This window comes from Pituophis catenifer, unplaced genomic scaffold, assembly GCF_029215685.1.
Source record: "Pituophis catenifer annectens isolate HBS135680 unplaced genomic scaffold, rPitCat1.0.hap2 SCAF_2, whole genome shotgun sequence".
Taxonomy (NCBI): Eukaryota; Metazoa; Chordata; class Lepidosauria; order Squamata; family Colubridae; genus Pituophis; species Pituophis catenifer.
The window spans coordinates 195,563,838-195,584,915 of NW_027256882.1; the positions used below are offsets into that span (position 1 = coordinate 195,563,838).

At 37.9% G+C, this 21,078-nt stretch overlaps 1 protein-coding gene across 1 annotated transcript; it reads left to right on the forward strand.

Annotated features, from left to right (window-relative positions):
- The first annotated feature begins 15,793 nt into the window (after positions 1-15,793).
- Positions 15,794-20,247, forward strand: LOC139311061 (C-type lectin domain family 5 member A-like). The gene is made up of 5 exons (XM_070935391.1): positions 15,794-15,872; positions 16,315-16,365; positions 16,455-16,591; positions 18,962-19,065; positions 20,139-20,247. The coding sequence occupies exons 1-5, from the start codon at positions 15,794-15,796 to the stop codon at positions 20,245-20,247; spliced, it is 480 nt and encodes a 159-aa protein (XP_070791492.1).
- Positions 20,248-21,078: the final 831 nt, after the last annotated feature.

A 21,078-nucleotide genomic window follows, 5' to 3' on the forward strand; every position in this document is an offset into this window, starting at 1 on the left:
ATAGATATAGATAGATATTTGCAGAAAGAAAACATTTACATAACTTCAAAAGAGCAGAGGGATACTTTAAATCAATTGATAACTTCCGAGGAAATTTTGTTTGCAATTAAGCAGTTGAAAGTGGGTAAAGCTCCTGGGACTGATGGTTTGACAGCTGTTTATTATAAAAGCTTATAGGAGGAAATGGTGGAACCACTGAAGGAATTATTTAACAATATACAACAGGGAGGAGAGGTACCTCCAACTTGGAAGACAGCTTTTATTTCTTTGATCCCAAAAGAGGGTCAAGATCATACAGATCCAAAAAACTATAGGCCGATTTCACTTTTAAATACAGATTACAAGATTTTTGCTAAAATATTAGCAAATAGACTAATGACAGTTATGCAGCAAATGATTCATCATGATCAAACTGGTTTTATAAATGGTAGACAAATGAAAAGTAATGTAAGGCAAATTGTCAACTTACTAAAGTATTTGGGGAGGAACAACCAGGTCCCTGCAGTGCTAGTATTTCTGGATGCTGAGAAAGCCTTTGATAGATTGAATTGGCATTTTTTATTGAAATTAACAGAAAGGATGCAACTTGGAGAATATTTTATACAATCTATTAAGGCAATATATCAGAAACAAACAGCGCAAATAATAATTAATGGAGGTTTAACAGATATTTTTAATAGAGAAAAAGGAACAAGGCAAGGTTGTCCCTTGTCTCCATTATTGTTTATTTTGACGCTGGAAATCTTACTGAGTAAAATACATGGGACAAATACAATAAAGGGAATTAAAATTAAACAGCATGAGTATAAGTTACAAGCATTTGCAGATGGCCTGGTTGTTACTTTAGCCCAACCAGCACAATCGATTACAGCCTTGATGGATATAATTAACTTATATGGACAAGTATCTGGTTTTAAAATAAATACAGCTAAAACAAAGATAATAGCTAAAAATATAACTAGAAGCCAAAAAGAAGAGATAGAAAGAGTAACAGGATTTGAGATAGTAAAGAAGGTTAAATATTTAGGGGTTTATATCATGACCACAAATATGAAACTGTATCAGTATAATTATGAACCGTTGTGGCAAAAAATACAGAATGAGATGGAAAAGTGGAAAAAATTACAATTGTCCTTGCTGGGAAGGATAGCTGCAGTAAAAATGAATGTATTACCAAGGTTTTTATTTCTTTTTCAAACGATAGCTATATTGAAAAAAGATGAAAATTTGAAGGAATGGCAGAAGGGCATAAACAAGTTTGTTTGGGCAGGGAAGAAACCGCGAGTAAATCAAAAGATAATGCAAGACACACGAGAAAGAGGCGGTCTTAAAATGCCCAATTTAAGATTGTATTACGAAGCCGCTGCCCTCTCAGCAGTTATTGATTGGATAAATTTAACGGAGGAAAGGATATTAAATATTGAAGGATATGGTATGGTCTATGGCTGGCATGCTTATTTAGTGTATGACAAGAAAGTAGGTAAGACTTTTAAAAGTCTTATCTAAAAGTCAGATAGACCTAATTGATGTACTAAGGTATATAAGCTGTTCTGTCTTCTCCGGATTATAATATAGAGATATAGTACCAAATATTTGTATATCAAGTTATGACAAAGAAGTATGCTTGTTTATTGTTGTAATGTTTTTTGTGTGTCTTTTTACGTTGTGTTGTCTTTGCTTTTTAATGGAAAATGTAAATAAAGACTTTTTTTTTTTTAAAGACTTTTAAAAGTCATATATTAAGGAATACTTTATTGCTTGTCTGAAAAAAGCATCAATACAAATTAAACGATAAGTTACCAATATGGACAGTACCCAGACACGCGATAGAGAATATAAATGTGGAGCAAAAACAAAATGAGATTACATACTAGGAACTCCTTTGTAAAGAAGGAGGTAGATTACAATTAAAATCTATGGAACAACTAAGAGAAGAAGGAATAATTAGAACTTGGTTTCAGTATGGACAGCTGCAGCCCAGATGGAGAGAAGATCAAAAAATTGGTATTGTGCAACAGGATGAGAATTTGATAAAACAAATAAGAGATAAAAGTCAAATGCATATAAAAAGGTTGTACAATGTATTAGTGGAAATAGATTCGGAAACAGAGCTAGTCAAGGACTGTATGATAAAATGGGCACAAAATATAGGAGAACCAATAATGATGGAAACATGATAATGATGGAAACATGACAGATATGGGTTAGAAATGTAAAATTTACACAAGCCCAAAATTTAAGAGAGAACTTTTACAAAATGTTTTATAGATGGCATTTAGATCCAAAAAAACTAGCCTGTATGTATCCAAACTTACAACCTAAATGTCGGCAATGTGAGTGTGAAGATGCCACGTATTTTCATGTATGGTGGACATGTAAAAAAATTAAGGCTTTTTGGATAAAAATATGGTGGATCATTCAAAACATGTTAAAGAAAAAGATTAAATTTACACCACAGTTTTTTCTGTTGGGAATAATTACAGATTGTACTGTAATAGAGACTAAGTTGGTTTTAAATTTAATAACAGCAGCCAGGTTACTGGTGGCACAGTATTGGAAGAAGGAAGATCCACCTACTATTGAAGAATGGACATTAAAAGTTGCGCATTTGGCAGAGATGGCAAAAATTTCATCATATCTTAAAGATCACTCAAATGAAAGATACATATTGGAATGGAAAAGATGGATTGACTATATCCAAAATAAGTATCAGACCAAGAAGTTTCATATAGTTTACGAGTGAATTTGATTTTTAGTATATGTTTATAGTGTTTTGAATTATAAGGAGTTAAAGACCTAGGGACAATTTGAAGTCAACGAATTGTTAGTATATTTTAGTTTTACGTTTGTGAATGCTATACCCTGTGCTTGTTCTGGGAAATCAAGGGAGGGGGGTGGGGGGGAAGGGGGAGGGGGGAAGGGTGGGTGGGTGAGGGAGGGAGGAGGGATGGGAGGGAGGGAGAAAATGTTTGTATCTTCTATAAAACTTTTCAATAAAAAAAAATCTACTACCAGAGAACAATAAAAGATTTTTCTGACTAACCAGTGGTTTGGAAGTGAGAAATAGTTGAATGTTTCCCCACATTTACTGCTCAATCCTGATTTAACCTTAAGCAGTAAATGTAAAAGCTTGGTCAGTCAGCTGAACAAACTGTAAAGGCCTGCCATTACTTAGCAGCAAAACGGGAGGGGGGGGGGAATGAAACTATACAGGATAATGAAAAATTAAGTGGCAGGGAAATTTAAGCAGGGATTGGCATTAGAATTCAAGAATAGCAAACAGGTGTTTAAACACACACAAACTGTTGGTCCCACGTCAAATTGTAGATCACATCATGCCCAGCTGTAAACTGAGGGCATATCCAGTATCTGATTCTTTAAATATAAACAATGCTGAGCTTCAATGATTAGATGGCCTAGACATTTGTATTTCAACATATAACTTTCTAAAATTTATATTTTATTGTTTTTTATAAATCTAGATGAAATGTTAATATATATTGCTAGTGCATGTATGATATGGCGTAAATAAACACACATACACAAAACAGACACCTAAATGGGCGCAGATATTTCAACATTTTCTCCCAATTGGCAAATATCCAGTCTAACCATTCCTTCCTGTTGTCTTGCTTTGTTTTGCCCTGGAATTTTATCGCTATTATAATTGCATTCATAGTTTTTAATGGGATTTTGTGTGTTTGTGTGTGTGTGTGTGTGTGTGTGTGTGTGTGTTCACTTTAAAATAGAGTGGAAATCATTGAAAACACTAGGTGTCTCAGCCTTAGTGGCAACTACAGGAAGACAAACAGCATGGACCACATACCTTTCTCATCCAAGGCCTCATTTTTAGGCCCTGTGTTGGGAAAGAAGGCGGCCATTTCAAATTGGTCATTGGCTCTTAGAACCATCAATCAAAGGACAATAACACTGGGTTCCTCCTCCGCTTTTATATTCTTGGAGGGATCAGAAGTGAGAAATTTGGAAGCTGGGAATGGAAGGACAGTTGGGAGGAAAGCTTGGAGCTTTAGCCCTAGGAATACTAAGCATTATACTGGTAGTTCTCCACTTATGAAAACAATTGAGCCCAAAATTTCTGTTGCTAAGCGAGTTTTGCTCCATTTTACGACCTTTCTCACCACAGCTCTTAAGTGAATCACTGAAGTTGTGAAGTAACTAACACAGTTGTTAAGTAATCTGGTTTCTCCATTGAACAGTCACTAAACAAATCATTATAAATCAAGGACTACCTGTATAAATACATCTTTAGAGCCAAGGAAGGCAGGATTGGGTAGAAATAGTGTACATTTAGGAGAGCCTGTTTATATTCTACTTTCAGGGTTTTTTTTAAGGTGAATTTTACAATATTGACAACTTTGTTCCTATTCAAAGCTTCTTCGGACAGTCATAGTAAATATCAGCTTGTTATGGACTCAAGTCTCAGCTTGATTTTCCTGTACAAGGAGTCCTCAACGTATGACCACAATTGAGCTCACACTTTCTGTTGTTAAGTGAGACATTTTTAAGTGAGTTTTGCCCCGTTGTAAGACTTTTCTTGCCACAGTTTTTAAGTAAATCACTGAAGTTGATAAGCTAGTAACACGGTTGTTAAGTGAATCTGGCTTCTTCATTGATTTTGCTTTACAAAAGATTGCAAAAGGTGATCACATGACCTTGGGACAAAGCAACGGTCATAAGTATGAACCAATTATCAAATGTCTGAATTTTGATCACATGACCATGGAACTACTGCAAAGGTCGTAAGTTTGAGAAATGGTCATAAGTAGCTTCTTTCAGTGCCATTGTAATTCTCAATGGTCACTAAATGAACTGTTGTAAGTGTACCTAATATTTTTTCCAATATTTTGCCTCAGCTTTCCTTTGAAATTTCTCTAATCGCTTCACAACTCTGAAGCCTATCCTTCAGGAATGGAGTCATAACAATAACTCAGTTTGTTCCTGTTTTTGACATTATATCAGAATTAGATATTTTTATAAATTCAGAGAGGATACAAGGACACATTTAAAATATGGAAATAACTGCAAATTCTCCCCCTTGAGGAAGAAAAAAAGTTATATCCATATGAAACAATAGATATTTTAGAAGTAAACCTGCAAACTGGGAATTGAAACAAAATAAGAATTAGTTCTTCTTTCTGTGAAGCATGTGATTTCATATTTCACTGTATCTGAAGTATAAGTTGTGAAGCTTCTCATTTTGAACCAGGTGTTTATATTTTTTGTTTTTGTTCCTCATTTATGATGTTTGATAATTTAAAATAAAATATATTTGCTAACTAGCAGGCCCATTTCTGAAGAAAGAAGATATGGCTCCATTCATTAGGGCAGTGAATGCTTCAAAATTTATTTAAAAACATTTAAGTACAACGTCTGTCTCCTGGTCATTAAAAATGTGTAACTTTTTTCACTTTGACCCTGAAGTCACATTATTAATACAGGTAATCCTCAACGTAAGACTGCCACAGAGCCCAGAATTACAGTCGTAACTTGTTGCAGCCGTAAGTCGAGGCATCGTGTGACTGGACCCAAATTTTCAACATTGTTACAGTAGTTGTTAAGCAAATGCTGAAGTCATTAAGTGAATGCCAGGACACTGCCATTCTATCATAAGTCATAAAGGTAAGTCAGAAGTAGCTCTGGAGCAGTTCCTCATAATTTCAAATAGTCGTTATACAACCAGTCATAAACAAGGACTACCTATAATGAATGGCTTGTTTAAATACAATAAAATGTACCTGTACATGTGGTAGAAACAAAAAGTTAGTAATTACTACTTGCATAGGATGAGCTTTTCAAGTCACAAAAAGAACATTAAATAATTGTATTTTATTAGGGAAACCCCTCATAGTTGTTAGATCTGTCAGGGGAGAGGAGGGCCTGCCCTGCCCTTCCCGAGCCAGGCTACGGCAGGAGGCAATGCATATCTGGCATGACCCTTAAGCAGCAGCGGAGGCAGTGGCACCAGCCCAGTCAGCGGTCGCTTCCTAACTGGCCAGGTTCATTGTAGCCAGTTTGCTTCCCAGTGTTGTGTGTGCTCCATTGTGGAGATTTTCAAGAAAATATTTATTTATTTATTTATTTAATATTTAATTATTTATTTTGTAAAGCATGTATAAGATAATAGATATAAGTATAAACGCGATTATGAATACATGAAATGGATACGAATAAATGGGGACAGTAGGACAAGGACAGTAGGCACGTTGGTGTGCTTATGCACGCCCCTTACAGACCTCTTAGGAATGGGGTGAGGTCAACAGTAGACAGTCTAAGGTTAAAGTTGTGGGGGTTTGGGGAATCATTTGTCTGAGATGGTATGAAGAGCCCTTTCTTGGGCTGGAAGTTGGACTAAAAGTCCCTTCCACCCTAGGATTCTATGATTCCCTTTGTGCTTTGTGCCACAATGATTGTAGTTCTCTGTTGTTCATGAACAGATAGTTTCCCACATGAAAGGCAATGGCCAAAGGCTACCAAGGGAGTCAGACATGAGCCACTCCTAGTCCCAGGTGAGATGCCCTGCTTTTGCAGGTCTAGAATGTAGCCACTGTTTACCTGGTTGCCAAGGGAACGAGGTTGTCAGTTTGTCTGAATAGCCTCTTTGGAAATGGCTGCCAGGAGGTTTTTTAGAGTAAGTGTGGAGCTCCCATGTAACACCTCTCCTGCGCGAGCTGCACTGGCTCCCGGTGGTCTTCCGGGTGCGCTTCAAGGTTCTGGTTACCACCTTTAAAGCGCTCCATGGCTTGGGACCTGGTTACTTACGGGACCGCCTACTACCATCAACAGCCTCCCACCGACCAGTACGCTCCCACAGAGAGGGGCTCCTCCAGGTGCCGTCGGCCAAACAATGTCGGCTGTCGGCCCCTAGGGGGAGAGCCTTCTCTGTGGGGGCACCGACGTTCTGGAATGAGCTCCCCCCAGAGATACGGAGGATTCCGGATCTGCGCACCTTCCGCCGCGAGTTGAAGACGCTTTTATTTCATCAAGCTGGCCTCGCCTAAATCTTCTCCCTTTTAAGTGTAAATTCTAAATTTTTAATGTATTTTAAAATATGGGTATCTTAAATTATGGGTATTAATTCAGCCAAATTTATTTAATTCATTTTATTCGATTTTAAATTTTGTATATCTATGTGTTTTATTTCATGGCTGTGCACCGCCCTGAGTCCTTCGGGAGTAGGGTGGTATAGAAATTCAATAATAAATAATAAATAAAATCTCAGATGCCAAGAAACTGGCATCAGGAGAAAAAGTAATGCTTTCCAGCTTTTCTGACTGGCTCGTGTCTATTTCTCTTCACAGAACATCTGGAAAAGGTGTTCCACGCTCTTCTGCTGTACCAAGAGCGCTGAAGAAGACTTTCCTGTGCCTCCTGACAGGTACCAGGGCCTTCTCCTTAAAACTTGAGCATGGTGGGGCACCATCGTTGGACTGTAAAAGAATCTGTAGGAGCCTCTGAGATGGTTTCCTGTCCATAAGGAGTTTGCGGGGCAAAAGATGGGCAACTGGCCGGTCTTAGAAAAGGGAGGCTGAGCTAGATGCATGTTCATTGAAATGTCACCTTCTTCTTTTGCTCAGGTCGCATGAGGCACAGGAACATGGTGTGCAGCATGGAGACACGTCTTCATCCACAGGGGTAAGGATGATTTTGTAAAATGGGTTCTTGCCTCAAAACCAGGTGAGGGAAGGGAGGAATTCTCACTTGGGGAACCTGGCCACCGTAGCAAACTCAAGAAGAGCCCCTTTGATTCGTGGAGAGATCTGGCAGAGAACTTTGAATTTTACATTCAAATGAACAATTATTACTTTCAGATTTTGATGGGTGTTTGTCCCATCACCAGAAGCCCAAGATTGGAAGATGTGACACCTGTTCAAAATTTGTGGAGGTATGTATTCTCAGCTGTGGGATTCTGAAGCCCCCAAGGTGGCGGTTGCACTATAGCCCTAAAGAGAAAGGCTAAAAGAAGGTTTTGCAGAGAGGATGCATCTCTACCCTATACATCTGCTTCTGCAAAAGAAAAAATGACTCAGGGCAATCCTATTGGCAGGCCAGCTCTCTTGGCAGGCCTCTCAGAGCCTCCATGTGTTCACTCTTAAAAAGGGCTCATGTCTAGTTTTAATTGGCCCTTCATTCTCTCCCCAGAAATGTTAAGATGGAGAAGTGGACGCCAAGCCTCTCCACAATTATAGAGAGCTCCATTGAGGTGGTAAGGCCTGACCCTCTCCTCATCATGCTAATGGCAGAAGCCCTGTCTCTGCATATTTGTTGATATGCCAACAGACAGAATCTTTGCATTGTTATTTCAGGATCAATTGGAAGAATCCTTTCCATCCTGTTCCACATGGACAGAAGTAGAGAGCCCGTGTCCATCAAGGTAGGTAGCACCTCAGAGGGAGAAGACCCCTGCTGGTTCACAAGGGGCTTACAGGGGGAAAAAGATGGACAGGCCAAGTGATTCATCTTGGAAAGGGGAAGCTGAGCTAGCTTGATTCCTTAAAAATTTCCCTTTCTTCCTCTGGACAGTCCGGATATATTGGAACCGGAAGAGGAGCTCTCTTCCACTGGGGAGAAACCATCTTCACAGGTAAGAAGGTTTTGGCAATGGGGCTGATGGAGGCTATGCCACAAGTCCTGATAGGGGAGGGGGAAATTGTGTGATATAGCCTCCTAGCCTCAAGGCTTCCAAAGGGCCTCTTTCTCTTGGCACACAGGAGCTGAATGCAGCCTATGGTTTAGCCATCTTGTTGAGTTGCAGAGAGTTTTGGATTTAGCCTTGATGCTGTCATTTGCAGGATTCAATGCAAGTCCTGGTGGGCTCCCAGAACAGCAGCCTGGAGGATGTGCTTGCTGAGCTTCTGGAAGAGTTATCAGAGGGAAGCTGGGAGGAGGCTGCAGTGGCTTCCGATGCCAGTGAGTCTTCCAGTCCATGGGTAAGAAAGACAAGATGTTTCCTCTTGGGGAGGGATGGAGGCAAAGAATAGAGAGCCTATTTTTTCATCCCCATTCAATAGACCTCTTTTAAGGACTTCTAGGTCTCTTTTGCCCTCATGGCTAAAAAAGATTCACTGTCATTCACAGGATTCTCCTGAAGACTCGGAAGCCACACTTGAAGACCTTAGCAGCCTGGACGAAGACTCCCTGGACCTCTTTCTTTAATTTAAAAAGGTATCTATTTCAGATTCTTCATGGAGCATTGCCTTGTCATGTCAAAGAATCTTTTGCAGCTCAATGAAGCAATGAGCTATGCCGTGCAGGACCACCCAAGGCACACAGGTCAGAGTGGAAAGTGCTGATACAAGGTGGCCCACTGGAAAAGGAAGTGGCAAACCTATCCAGTATCCTTACTAAGAAAACTCCATGAAAGGTTTCAAAGGGCTAAAACCTATGATGCCAGTAAATGACCCTCTTAGATAAGACCTGGGAAGGGCAGAGAGTAATTACAAGTAACTACAGAAAGAGTAAAGTGTTTGTACTTTTATAGAAAGTGTGTGGTACTAATAACAGTTTTTTATTCCTCCCCCAGATGCTTCCCCTGATGGCTCTCCAGAAGTCAGCTTGGAGGAGGATGAAACAGTCCCAGGCACATCAGGAGGTGAGTTGGTCAGTGCCTCCGGGCAGCCAACCAAGAGTGATTTGGCTGAAGCACAGCTGCAACAGGGCAGCCCTGAGGCTTCAGGTGGGGAAAGAACTCAGCTGCAGAGGGTTAGTGTTGAGGAGGAACTGCTTTCTGCACCTCATCTGAAAACAGGTAGGGCAGAGAAAAGGGGGGAGCAGTGAAGGTCATCCCAATTACTTGCAAGGAAGCAGTCTCGCCCTTTTTTTTTTTATTATTGAAAGGTTTTACAAAAAGTTTACATATTCCCCCTCTTTTCCTACCTCCCCCACCCCTTCCCAACCACCACCACCCTCCTCTTCCCAGAACAAGTTACAGGGTATAACCTTCAACAATCATAATCAATTCTAGTCTAGATAATTATAACATTCCACATCTCTTGTTCCTTCAATTCCCTAATTTCCCTACTAACTTAATTACTTAAACAGACACCAAATATCTGTATAATCATTCATAACCTATCTGCAATTTCTTATTCCGGTATTTATTTTGGATATAATCTATCCATCTTCTCCAGTCCCTTAAGTATCTTTCATTTGAATGGTCCTTCAGGTACGCCGAAATTTTTGCCATTTCCGCTAGGTTTATAACTTTCAATATCCATTCTTGGATTGTAGGTAAATCTTGCTTCTTCCAATATTGTGCCACCAACAGTCTTGCTGCAGTTATTAAATTCAAAATCAATTTAGTCTCTATAACCGTACAATCCGTAACTATACCCAGCAGAAACAGCTGTGGTACAAATTTCAACCTCTTTTTAAGAATATTTTGTAAGATCCACCAGATTTTTATCCAAAACGGTTTAACCTTTTTACATGTCCACCAAATATGAAAATAAGTAGCATCCTCACAATTACATCTCCAGCATTTTGGTTGAACATTCGGATACATACGAGATAACTTTTTTGGATCTAGGTGCCATCTATAAAACATTTTATAAAAGTTCTCCCTTAAATTTTGCGCTTGAGTAAATTTCATTTGTTACCCATATTTTTTTCTAAGTTTCCAACATTATTGGTTGTTCAAAGTTCTGCGCCCATTTTATCATACAATCCTTAACTAGCTCTGTTTCCGAGTCTATCTCTATCAAAACATTATACAATCTTTTTATATGCATTATACTTTGGTCTTTAATTTGTTTTATTAAATTTTCATCACTTTGTGTAACACCAGTTTTTGGTCTTTTCTCCATCTGGCTTGTAGTTGTACATACTGAAACCAAGTTTGAATTATTTTTTCCTCTTTCAACACATTCACAAGTTTTAGTTTTAATATACCTCTTTCAATGTTAAGTATGTCTATATAAGTAAATACCTCCTGTCTACTTTCTATACTCGTGTTTTCTATTGCGTGTCTGGGTGCTGTCCATATAGGTATCTTTTCATTTAACTTGTATTGATATTTCTTCCAGACACGCAATAAAGCACTCCTCAGTATATGACTCTTAAATGTTCTATCAACCTTTTTATCATACACTAAGTAAGCATGCCAACCATAAACCAAATCATGCCCTTCAATATTCAATATTCTTCCATTTGTTAAGTTAATCCAATCACTAATTGCTGACAACGCAGCTGCTTCATAATATAATTTTAAATTTGGCATTTTCAACCCCCCTCTTTCTCGTGTATTCTGCATTATTTTCAATTTTATCCTTGGTTTCTTACCTTGCCACACAAACTTATTAATACCTTTCTGCCATTCTTCCAGGTTGGCATCCTTTTTTAGTATTGGTATCATTTGAAAGAGGAATAAAAACCTAGGCAAAACATTCATTTTTATAACTGCTATTCTACCTACCAAGGACAATTGTAATTTTTTCCACTTATCCATTTCGGCTTGTATCTCAGTCTCAGTCTCACCCTTGTTGATGGGTTGTACCAAAAGCTGGCATAGCAGACAGACAGAGGCGATGCTGGGAACTTCTTCATCAGCAGGGAGTTGACTAGAAGATTTCCAAGGTCCCTTCCAACTCTGTTATTCTGTTCTGTTATTCTGTTTCAGCTACGGAGACAGAGGGCGGGATCACCATCACCGCAAGGAGCCGCTTCCCATCCACCTACCCACCAGGAACTTTCCAAAACCTATTATATTAATAGTAGTGATTCTAAGATCTTTCATAATAATTACTTTGTAAATGTTGTAATTAAAATAAAGTTTACTTTCATATTTCACCAACCAAATATTGTCGAACAAATTATTTTAATATATTATTAGTATATTTTTGAGTAGATGTATATATAATAATAAAATGTTCATCTGATTAAGTCTTTATTTAAAAAAGGCAGATATCTGATTATGACAATCAAACATAATTTTTTATCTGACAGATGCAACTGTTTCTGTCTTCTTTAGTGTACTTGCAACTTTCCTTCCAAATCACTAGGGGGCAAGCTGGCCCTGTGCTCCTCTGAAAAAAATACTTTCCTATTGAGGTTGTGGGTTCACCATTAAAGCTATCAGTCCCTCTGGTGTCCCTCACCTCAATTTATGCCTGAAGATTGAGCTATACCTATACAGACATGCAGGCATGCATCTGTTTAATAAACATAAATGTTTCTCAATTGCTTCATTATTGAAACAACTATCAGTCCACCCAAATTGGGGGTGGGGTGGGGTGGCTGCTACATTACCTCCTGAATGATACATTATCTCTTGCCAGCACATCAATATGCTATATTTTCACTACATCCACTCTATTTTGTCTGTGATATTTTTACCAAGACAAATCTGCTCATAGTTTGTCCAAGACGTTCCTTCTCACTTAGTCAATGTCTTCTAATGCTGGAAATTTAGCCTTGAAGAATCTTCCTTACCTTAGTGATCTCCAATTTTATTCTGATATGAACAACCCCACCCCACCCCCCAGGTCAGACCTGACTCTTTTTGGGGAGGGATATATATTTGATCCAGATCTGCAAGTAGTAAATCAGTACTTCATTAATCAGTAGTAAACTTAGAGTTTAAAAATGTTAACATGTAGAGATCTTCTATCCATACGGGTAATTTGTCTGAGCATAGTTGTGGTTTTGCAAAATTGTAATTGAAATGAAATGAAGAATTGTTGCAGCTCAAAGAAAAAACATAAAAATGAAAACATTAAAAAACAAGAACAATCATGCCATCTTCAATATCTGAAGTCTGAGGGATTCATTCAAGGTGAATTCATTAGAGTTGTACAGTGCTCAGATTTGATTCCAAAAAGGTGATTCAGTATATGTAAAAAAGGACCAACAACCCTGCACTTCTTTTAACACACCAGCATCTTTTCTTGGGATGGCACAGCAATTCCTCCCTGTTTCCCATGTATTTTAAAGGGATAATCAAAATCTTTCTAACATTTAGAACGAAGCTAAATAAACTCTGGATGTTAGAAAAGCTGACCAGGACCAAGTTCAGATCTCCAAATTCCATAAAGTTCACTTGGGTCATTTTTCTGCTCTGAGCCCAAATCGCCTCACAGGGTTGTTGTGAAGTTATGGGAGGATGAGAACAAAGCACACTCTTCCAATTATATTCTCTATACTGCTGTCATAAGCATGTAGATACCCGCACATGCCAGCTTTTAAAAGGAGAAAGTGCATAGCATATGTTAAGAAAGGCAGCCACAGCTGTATTTAAGAAATGAAGAAGTGAAATATGGTCCAAGTGAAGCAAATGAGGAAGGAAAGAAAATAAGACTCCCATAAGAGCTAAGAAGAGAGAAATGGCGCAATGAAATCATCTTAGGCAGAAAGAGAAAGAACTGTGGAAGAAAACAGAAGCAGTATCTCATTTGCTCTCAAGTAAGCTTATTTTGTTTCTTTTTCTCTAACAACCTCTCTGGCTTGTTTCAGATCAGTTTAACCTTATAATAATTAATCATGACTCAGATTCCAGAGACTTCTCGAGGATTCATGTTCAATTGAATTGACATGGATATTTAAATTTTCCATTCAGAATGGAATGAGGGAGAATTTGGTTGGACTATATTCATAATTTGATAACAAATTCCAGCACATGACATAATGGCTTTGAATGTAATAGGAAGTAAAATGGATGAATTTGCCCATCCAAGTACAAGGTTTCAAAACTTAGCTCTTTATGTTTGTGGTGTTAATTTAGAATTGTCCCCTTTGAGAATTGTCCCCTTCTCTACTTGTCTGCCCTTCTAATTGGGACTGGTTCCTCACCATTAACGAGGCAAGTAGATCCCATGATGCCTGAAATAGCTATAACTAATGACTTTCACTGGACCAGATACATAAGGAATTAATTATGCTCCTTTTGCTTGACTTCTATAGAATCTTAAATCTTAATCCCCCTATGCCCCACAACAGCATGGTTTTGAAGGACAGCACCTCGTGACGTACCAATTTAAGCTATCACACAGTTGAGACAGTTTAAATTCCTATTTAACTTTTCCAATTTTAAAGCTGTGTTTTCCCTCTTCTTCTCCTGATAAAACTTTGGTCATGGGCTTGAGCTACTATCTTGCTTGATGAGATGCTGAGACATAAATAGGGAGTGGGATGTGCTCAATTCTACTGGCATTTGAGGCTGCTACGGACATGCCCCTTTCCCTTCAATTGCCTGGAGTTTGAGCACAGGCTGCCAGAGACTGGACACATGTATAAGTATGTGCATGGGTTTGGTTTGGTTTGGTTTGGTTTGGTTTGGTTTGGTTTGGTTTGGTTTGGTTTGGTTTGGTTTGGTTTGGTTTGGTTTGGTTTGGTTTGACTTGTTTTGCTGGAGCAGTTGGTCTTTGGACAAAAGAAGACACTGTCAATGACTTTGGTCTATTAGCGAACTGCATCTCAGTCTGTCTTCTCTCCCTACTTCATTTTTGTCATTTTCTTCCCCAGCTTTCCTGTTCCTTCTGGTCTGTGGTTGGATGTAGGATATAAACACAATTCTATTGCTCAGCAAATCTGGCTAAGGTAGGAGGAAGAGAGGAAGCAAGCTTCCTGTAACAATCAGCTGCAGTTGAGCAAGACATGAAGAATGGGGGATGTGTTATTGCTTAACATATAACCATGTCATTGGAGAAGGAAATAATGTAATGAGGCAGAAGGTTGGTGGGGGAGGGGGAAGAACTGCCAAGAGGGATTTTGAGATGAAAGAGGCAGTCATAGGACGGGGGATCTGTGGCAGAAACCTGTGGGATTCTCTCAAAGAATACCTCCTTTCTGCGTGATATGCTCTGTCCTCTGCCTGTGTACTACTATGCTCAAGGCTTTGTAATGATGAGCAAAAAAACATACTAAAGCCTACATCTGGTAATTGTGGCTTCTACGCTTGAAAGGGGAACCTAATCCAGAGAGGTAATAGCAGGAAGAAAAAATGCACTGACCTTTCAAGAACAAGAGCTAACACAAGCACACATAATGGAAGAAGAGCATGCTGTAGGGGAAGGGGGGAAGGCAGCAGACAATTTCATTTTGAAGAGAAATGAAAGAAAGAGGGTCTAATGCTGTAGAGCTATAAATTTTTTCAGTTTTGAACATCTGGCAGATTCCTTTGTTTATGTGAGTAAAAATACAATAAAGGAGAAATGAAAAATAAAGTTCCTTCCCACTTAGCCCTATTTGTTCCCCATACCTGCAACTACATCTGTAGTCTTGGGATCAAGTACACTCCTGCATTTCAGAAATCAGGTTCCTTGGGCAAACTGTAAGGTGACTCAAGCCTCCTTCCCAGGGGAAGGAGGCTTGAGTCACCTTACAGTTTATCCCACACACTTTACCCCATTGCTGACCTTGTTACAGAGGTAGAATTGGGCTCTGGTGGCAACACAATTTAAACAGGTATACTGTTTTGCTGAGTCAAAACCTGGAGAAATGCATGTTATTGTTGTGAGAAAGAACCCTAAGTCTTGTAAATTTCTGTTCATCAACTGTATAGAGAAACAATAAACCTGAAATAAAATAAGTGAAAAAGGAAGTTCATAAATTGTAAAATTCATATTCTCCGTGCAGTCATTATCAGTTTACTTATTGATTTCCATTTACTAACTTACTAATATTTGCCTGACAGTGTAGTAACAAGTACTATACCTCATTTAATTTGACATAGCTCACTTTATATTTCAGATTCAAGCAAAGCCTGACTCATAACTGAAGATTTCAGTCTGAATGCAAAAGGAAAATATCTTGGTGTTTTGCATCTAACCTAAAGACTAATATGAATTGGAAACTCGTGGGTACACTAGTGCCAACTTTGACTATTAAGCTAATAGGCAGTTCTCTGTTCTTTGTATATTGTATGTATTATATTGATTTTTATTATCAATCTTCTAATTTTGGAAAATAATGGTTAATAATGCTTCCTTTGCATGTCATGCCATTCTTGTGATGTGTCCATTTTCAACCATAGCAGTTCTTTTGACCAATGTAGCACTGACCAAAATTCCATGTGCAAAATATATTGCCATTGTTATTATTGTTATTCTCTCTCATACAGAGAACGAGAGAGAGAGATCTATTAGAACAAGTTACAGATCATTTCCATCAGTGTTTTAACTAGCATGGGAAGTTTTTATAGATCATGAAAGGAAATTCTCAACTGCATGAGTCACCTTCTATATGAGAAGGATAATACAACTGGGAGGGAGTAGGTGGGCTTGAATTTAGTGAGCAATTTTTTGTGACTGACCTTGATAGCTTTTTAAATGCCTGCTTATATTAAGAGTCATTTGTATTCAGTTTCACAGATCTTCTCAGAAGTCCCCAAAATCACCTCACCAGGAAAAACCAGTGAGTTTGCAATGTGAATGCCACCAGTGAGTTTCCAATGTGAATTCTTCTCCTTCTGTACACTGAATCCATTTCCCCATTTTCTTTAGGCTGCCCCTTAAGGTGGACTCTGTATGAAGGAAAGTGCTACTACTTTACTACGCTGCGAAAAACATGGGATGAAAGCCAAAAAGAATGTGTCTCGTTAAATTCTCATCTTGCCGTTATCAGCAGCAAAGCAGAACTGGTGAGGAGATAGAATGGATAGTAAAAAAAAAAAAAATAGCAAGTATTTTGGGACAAACATTTAAAATTTATTACACTTCCATAAAATAATGTGTAACTGTCTCCTTCCCCATCAAACAATTTACCTTTAAATGGAAATTAGGACATAGTTGCAGCCAGCTTTAAGCCTTCCTTTTGCTCATGCCTGTTTGACTCTAGTTCAGTTTAAGAAAATCTAGCCAGACAGAGCTATTTTGGCAACAGCTGGCAAAGTATTCAATTCAGGTCTGAAGCATTTTTTAAAAAATATTATTTATTTCTCTAAAGTATAGATAGTCCTCAATTTATGACCATAAATTGAGCCCAAAATTTTGCTGCTAAGTAAAACATTTGTTGAGTGAGTTTTGCCCATTTTATGATTTTTCTTGCCACTATTGTTAAGTGAATCACTGCAGTTGGTAAGTTAGTAGCACGGCTGTTAAGTGAATCTGGCTTCCCCATTAAATGAATCTGGCTTCCCCATTGACTTTGCTTGTCAGAAGGTCGCAAAAGATGATCACATGACTTCAGGCCACTGCAACCGTCATAAATAGGAGTCAGTTGCCAAGCGTCTGAATTTGATCATGTGACCATTGAGATGCTGCAATGGTTTTAAGTGTGAAAAATGGTGATAAATCACTTTCTTCAGTGACATTGTAACGTTAAACCATCACTAAATGAACTGTTGGAAATAGAAGACTACCTGCAGCTATTTTTTTCACTTTTTAAATTCCAACAGTGCATTGTTTCATCATTTTTCCAGTCACTTGAGATAAAATTACCTCAGGTGATCAGAAAACAATGAAAGGGTGTGCACCACTGAACCTATTTTAAAGAAGAAAGCCCTGTGAAAAGAAAGCAGTTCAGGAAAAGAAAAATAGTAATTTAAAAACACACATACATATTTGGGGTAGATTTAGAACTGGCAACATTCCAGATATTAAGCAACTGTATGAAATTAGTTTTAAAAGCTGTTCCAGATATTAGAAACCATGGCAACTATTTCCTCAGGTGAGGGGGTATTTTTGCCTCTGAAAAATAACCACACAAATTGTAAGATTTAGATCTAGAAGAAAGTGGCAAGCAAAATCTTTCTGAAGTGTTGGTGGGTTGTTGTTGTTTTTAATTACTATTTTTTCCCTCTTGAGTTGAAGAAAAGTAGTGGTATAACCAGTGTTAAAACATTCTAAAAGTAGAACAGGACAAATCTGGAAGCCCGTTCTCTTCAGCTACTGTGAGGAAATGACTTTCACAAATACTGTGTGTGAGGGAGAAATCTTGAAATTAAAATGCTTTCTGTTCTCTTTTAATTTTCTTTCCTTAAAGAATATGCATTTGATTGGCCCAATTCCATAGAGCTTAGAATTGATACTATATTAAAACCTACAAGGAATGCTTTGTATTTATTTGAAATAGAAGCTGTTGTACAGATAGAGATAAACTTGATACTGAAAAGGGTACCGATAACCCAGTTCCAAAGGCTTCTCTGCCCTCCCCCACAGTCACATGACTGCATTTTAGGCACTCAACAACCAGCCCACATTTATGGATGTTTACAGCATCCCACAGTCACATGACTGATTTACAATGTTTTTGCCAGAAGCCAGCATTTTCTTCTAGTTTATGTCAAAAAAAGCCCCATAGCCAGAGGTGGATTTCCTTAATAACTACAGAGTTCACTTGGCAACTATGTTGTTTGCTTTACAATTGCCACAGTCTCTTAATAACAACTGCAAAGAAGATCACAAAATTGGCCAAGATCATGTGATAACCCAAATACTGACCATCACAACTTACAGTCATAATTGGGGGGCCAATTAACGTTGTAAGTCAAGGACTATCTGTAATGCATAAGGTATGCATAGTTTATGTTGATGTAATTTGAATGCAACTTATACAAATATAGTAATAACTTTATTGTCATTGTATGTGTATACACAGTATATCCATACAACGAAATTCACTTAACACCCAAAGACCAGGTCCAACACACATAACAATCTTCAAACACACTCCCACCCACCACAATTCCCCACCACTAAACCACCCAAACATCCACACAACAGACCAACAGCTGTCCAAAAGCTCACTGATGATGGCCCTTTAGTTCATTGTTGAGTGTAATTATAGCTCTGGGATAAAAACTATTCAGAAAACATGTGGTCCAAGTTTTAATTGTTCTGTATCTTCTGCCAGAAGGCAACAGTCCAAAAATATTGTAAGCAGGATGGGAATAATGTATGTTTACACAGGGTCTGTCCTTTTCCTTTATTCTATAGATACTTTGCAGGTCCATAACATAATTTGGTGTCACTGTATTTCATAACATTTTGTTCCTGTGTATCCTATCCAGGCATTCCTGAACAACAAAACACAAAATGCAGATTACTTCATTGGCCTGAGACAGAGAAATGGAGAGTGGAAGTGGATTGACAATACAAAATTTGACCCTGGCATGTAAGTTTTATTAGACTTCTAATCATTATTGTTTATACAGAGTAGGAGTAGGGCACTTTGGACAGCTGACTGCATCTGGCAGCAAACATGGATGTATACCTTGACTGGCCTTCAAGAAAAACATTTAAAATTCCAAAACTTCGGATCCTGATCTTGTTTGTGGCTGCACCCATTACTCTGTCCACTGCAGTTTTTGGCATTTAAAGAAGTGCGGCCCCCTGTTCACTCAAAGGTTGTTTGCTCCTAACAAAGAATGAAGGGGAAGTCAGCTCTCCTTGCCTGTGGCTAGTAATATTGATCTATTCTGGATTGTTGTGGAAAAAAATATTATTGTATATACTTACAGATAAGCCCATCTGTGGATAAATTGATACTTGCATTGATAGATGTTTGGCTATGAGAAAGTGTGATAGAGTAATCATTCCATGGGATGTGCTGGCCTATTGGGAAATCAATCTCAATCGAGAAGTAACCCACACAAAAAACATACTAGGCTAAAAAAAAAAGACCACAGGTTACCTAGATTTAACATGACATATGGCAAATACTCAGGCATTAATTCACCCATCATATGGAAGGTGAAATGTATATACTATTCTCATGGTGTTTTAGGTATCTCTTTCTGCAACTACTAATGCCCAGTATATATAAGTGCAAAAATCTATGAGTGCAATTCCCAGCAGAGGTTTGACCTCTCTATAATAAACTCTGGCTATCTGTGTCTGAAAAGTCCCAATAAGGATAAAACTGGTCACATGACTCCTAGTGGGTTGCATGATTGAATTGTGTGAGCTGAAAAATACATCCTCTGCCTCCAAGATGGGTCAGACCAGCAAGCATATTCACAAAACCTAGTTATCTTGATGGATTGTGTGTATCTTTTTATTGCCTACATTTCAAACTTCTGTGATAAAGAATTTCTATGAAATCTTGCCCATTTTTCATTTCCATGTATATTTATTTGATTCTTATTCTGCAGCTCCCATATAAAAATGAAGTTTCTGACATTTTGCATGATTACTGCTCCATTTCCTGTAAATAAAGTTCTGACTTTTTTCAATTTCCCTTCATAGATTTAATGTTCAAGATAAAACAAACGACTGTGCTGCAATTGGATTAAATTCCAGAGTCTCAAAATCTTGCTCTGAATTCAACCGCTTCATTTGTGAGGAGAAGGTATAAAAACTCTTTGGGCAATGGAAATTCACAGCAAGATAGAATCAGAATTCTATCCTCTGTTCATAAAAGTTGGCCCTGATAAGAAAGTTAACCTACTGTAATACAATTAAACAATTTAGAGTGAGCACTCCTTTCGAATGTATTTCAGGTTACATGGAATTCTACCATTAGATCTAATTCCTCCTTGAATGAATATAGTTTTTTTCCCCATGCCATCATTCTGCTAAACAACTAATTCCCACAACACTTTCAAATTATTTAGTAAGACTGTATTAATATTATCCTTCTCATCTTTCCTATTGCTTATCTCCTTTTCTACTTATGACTATAACTTTGTTGCTTGTATTTTTATGATTTATATTGTTTTATTTAGTTTCCTAGTACAATTTATGTTGATTCTATCACTAAGTGTTGTATCTTATGATTTATGATGAATGTATTTTTATGATGACTATGATCATGATTTATCATAACTTTTATGTACAATGAGTGTTATGCACCGAAGACAAATTCCTTGTGTGTCTAATCACACTTGGCCAATAAAGAATTCTATTCTATATCAACCTGTATTATATTGCTGCTTTAAAAATAAATGTTTTCCAGAGGAATTGTGACCGTTATTTCAAATCAGCAAAATAAATGCCAATGACTATCAGACATTGGAAAACTGAACTATTGTACTGTACTCTGCTATACTTAGAGCAAAATATGTACATACATTCATTTCAAGCTCTTTTCATGCAAAAGCATTCTCCTGTCTTCTGTAGAAGGTTAACATTTTAAAGATGATTTGTTTGTATGACCTGTTAACATCCTGAGTTGTGTATGTTGTGC

What these genes read in the sequence shown, in the direction of transcription:
- LOC139311061 (XM_070935391.1), top strand. Translation starts at nt 15,794, where the DNA reads ATGAATTGGAAACTCGTGGGTACACTAGTGCCAACTTTGACTATTAAG. An exon ending in CACCTCACCAGGAAAAACCA is followed by an intron (nt 16,366 to 16,454) that starts GTGAGTTTGCAA and finishes CATTTTCTTTAG; the next exon opens with GCTGCCCCTTAAGGTGGACT. An exon ending in ACAAAATTTGACCCTGGCAT is followed by an intron (nt 19,066 to 20,138) that starts GTAAGTTTTATT and finishes TTCCCTTCATAG; the next exon opens with ATTTAATGTTCAAGATAAAA.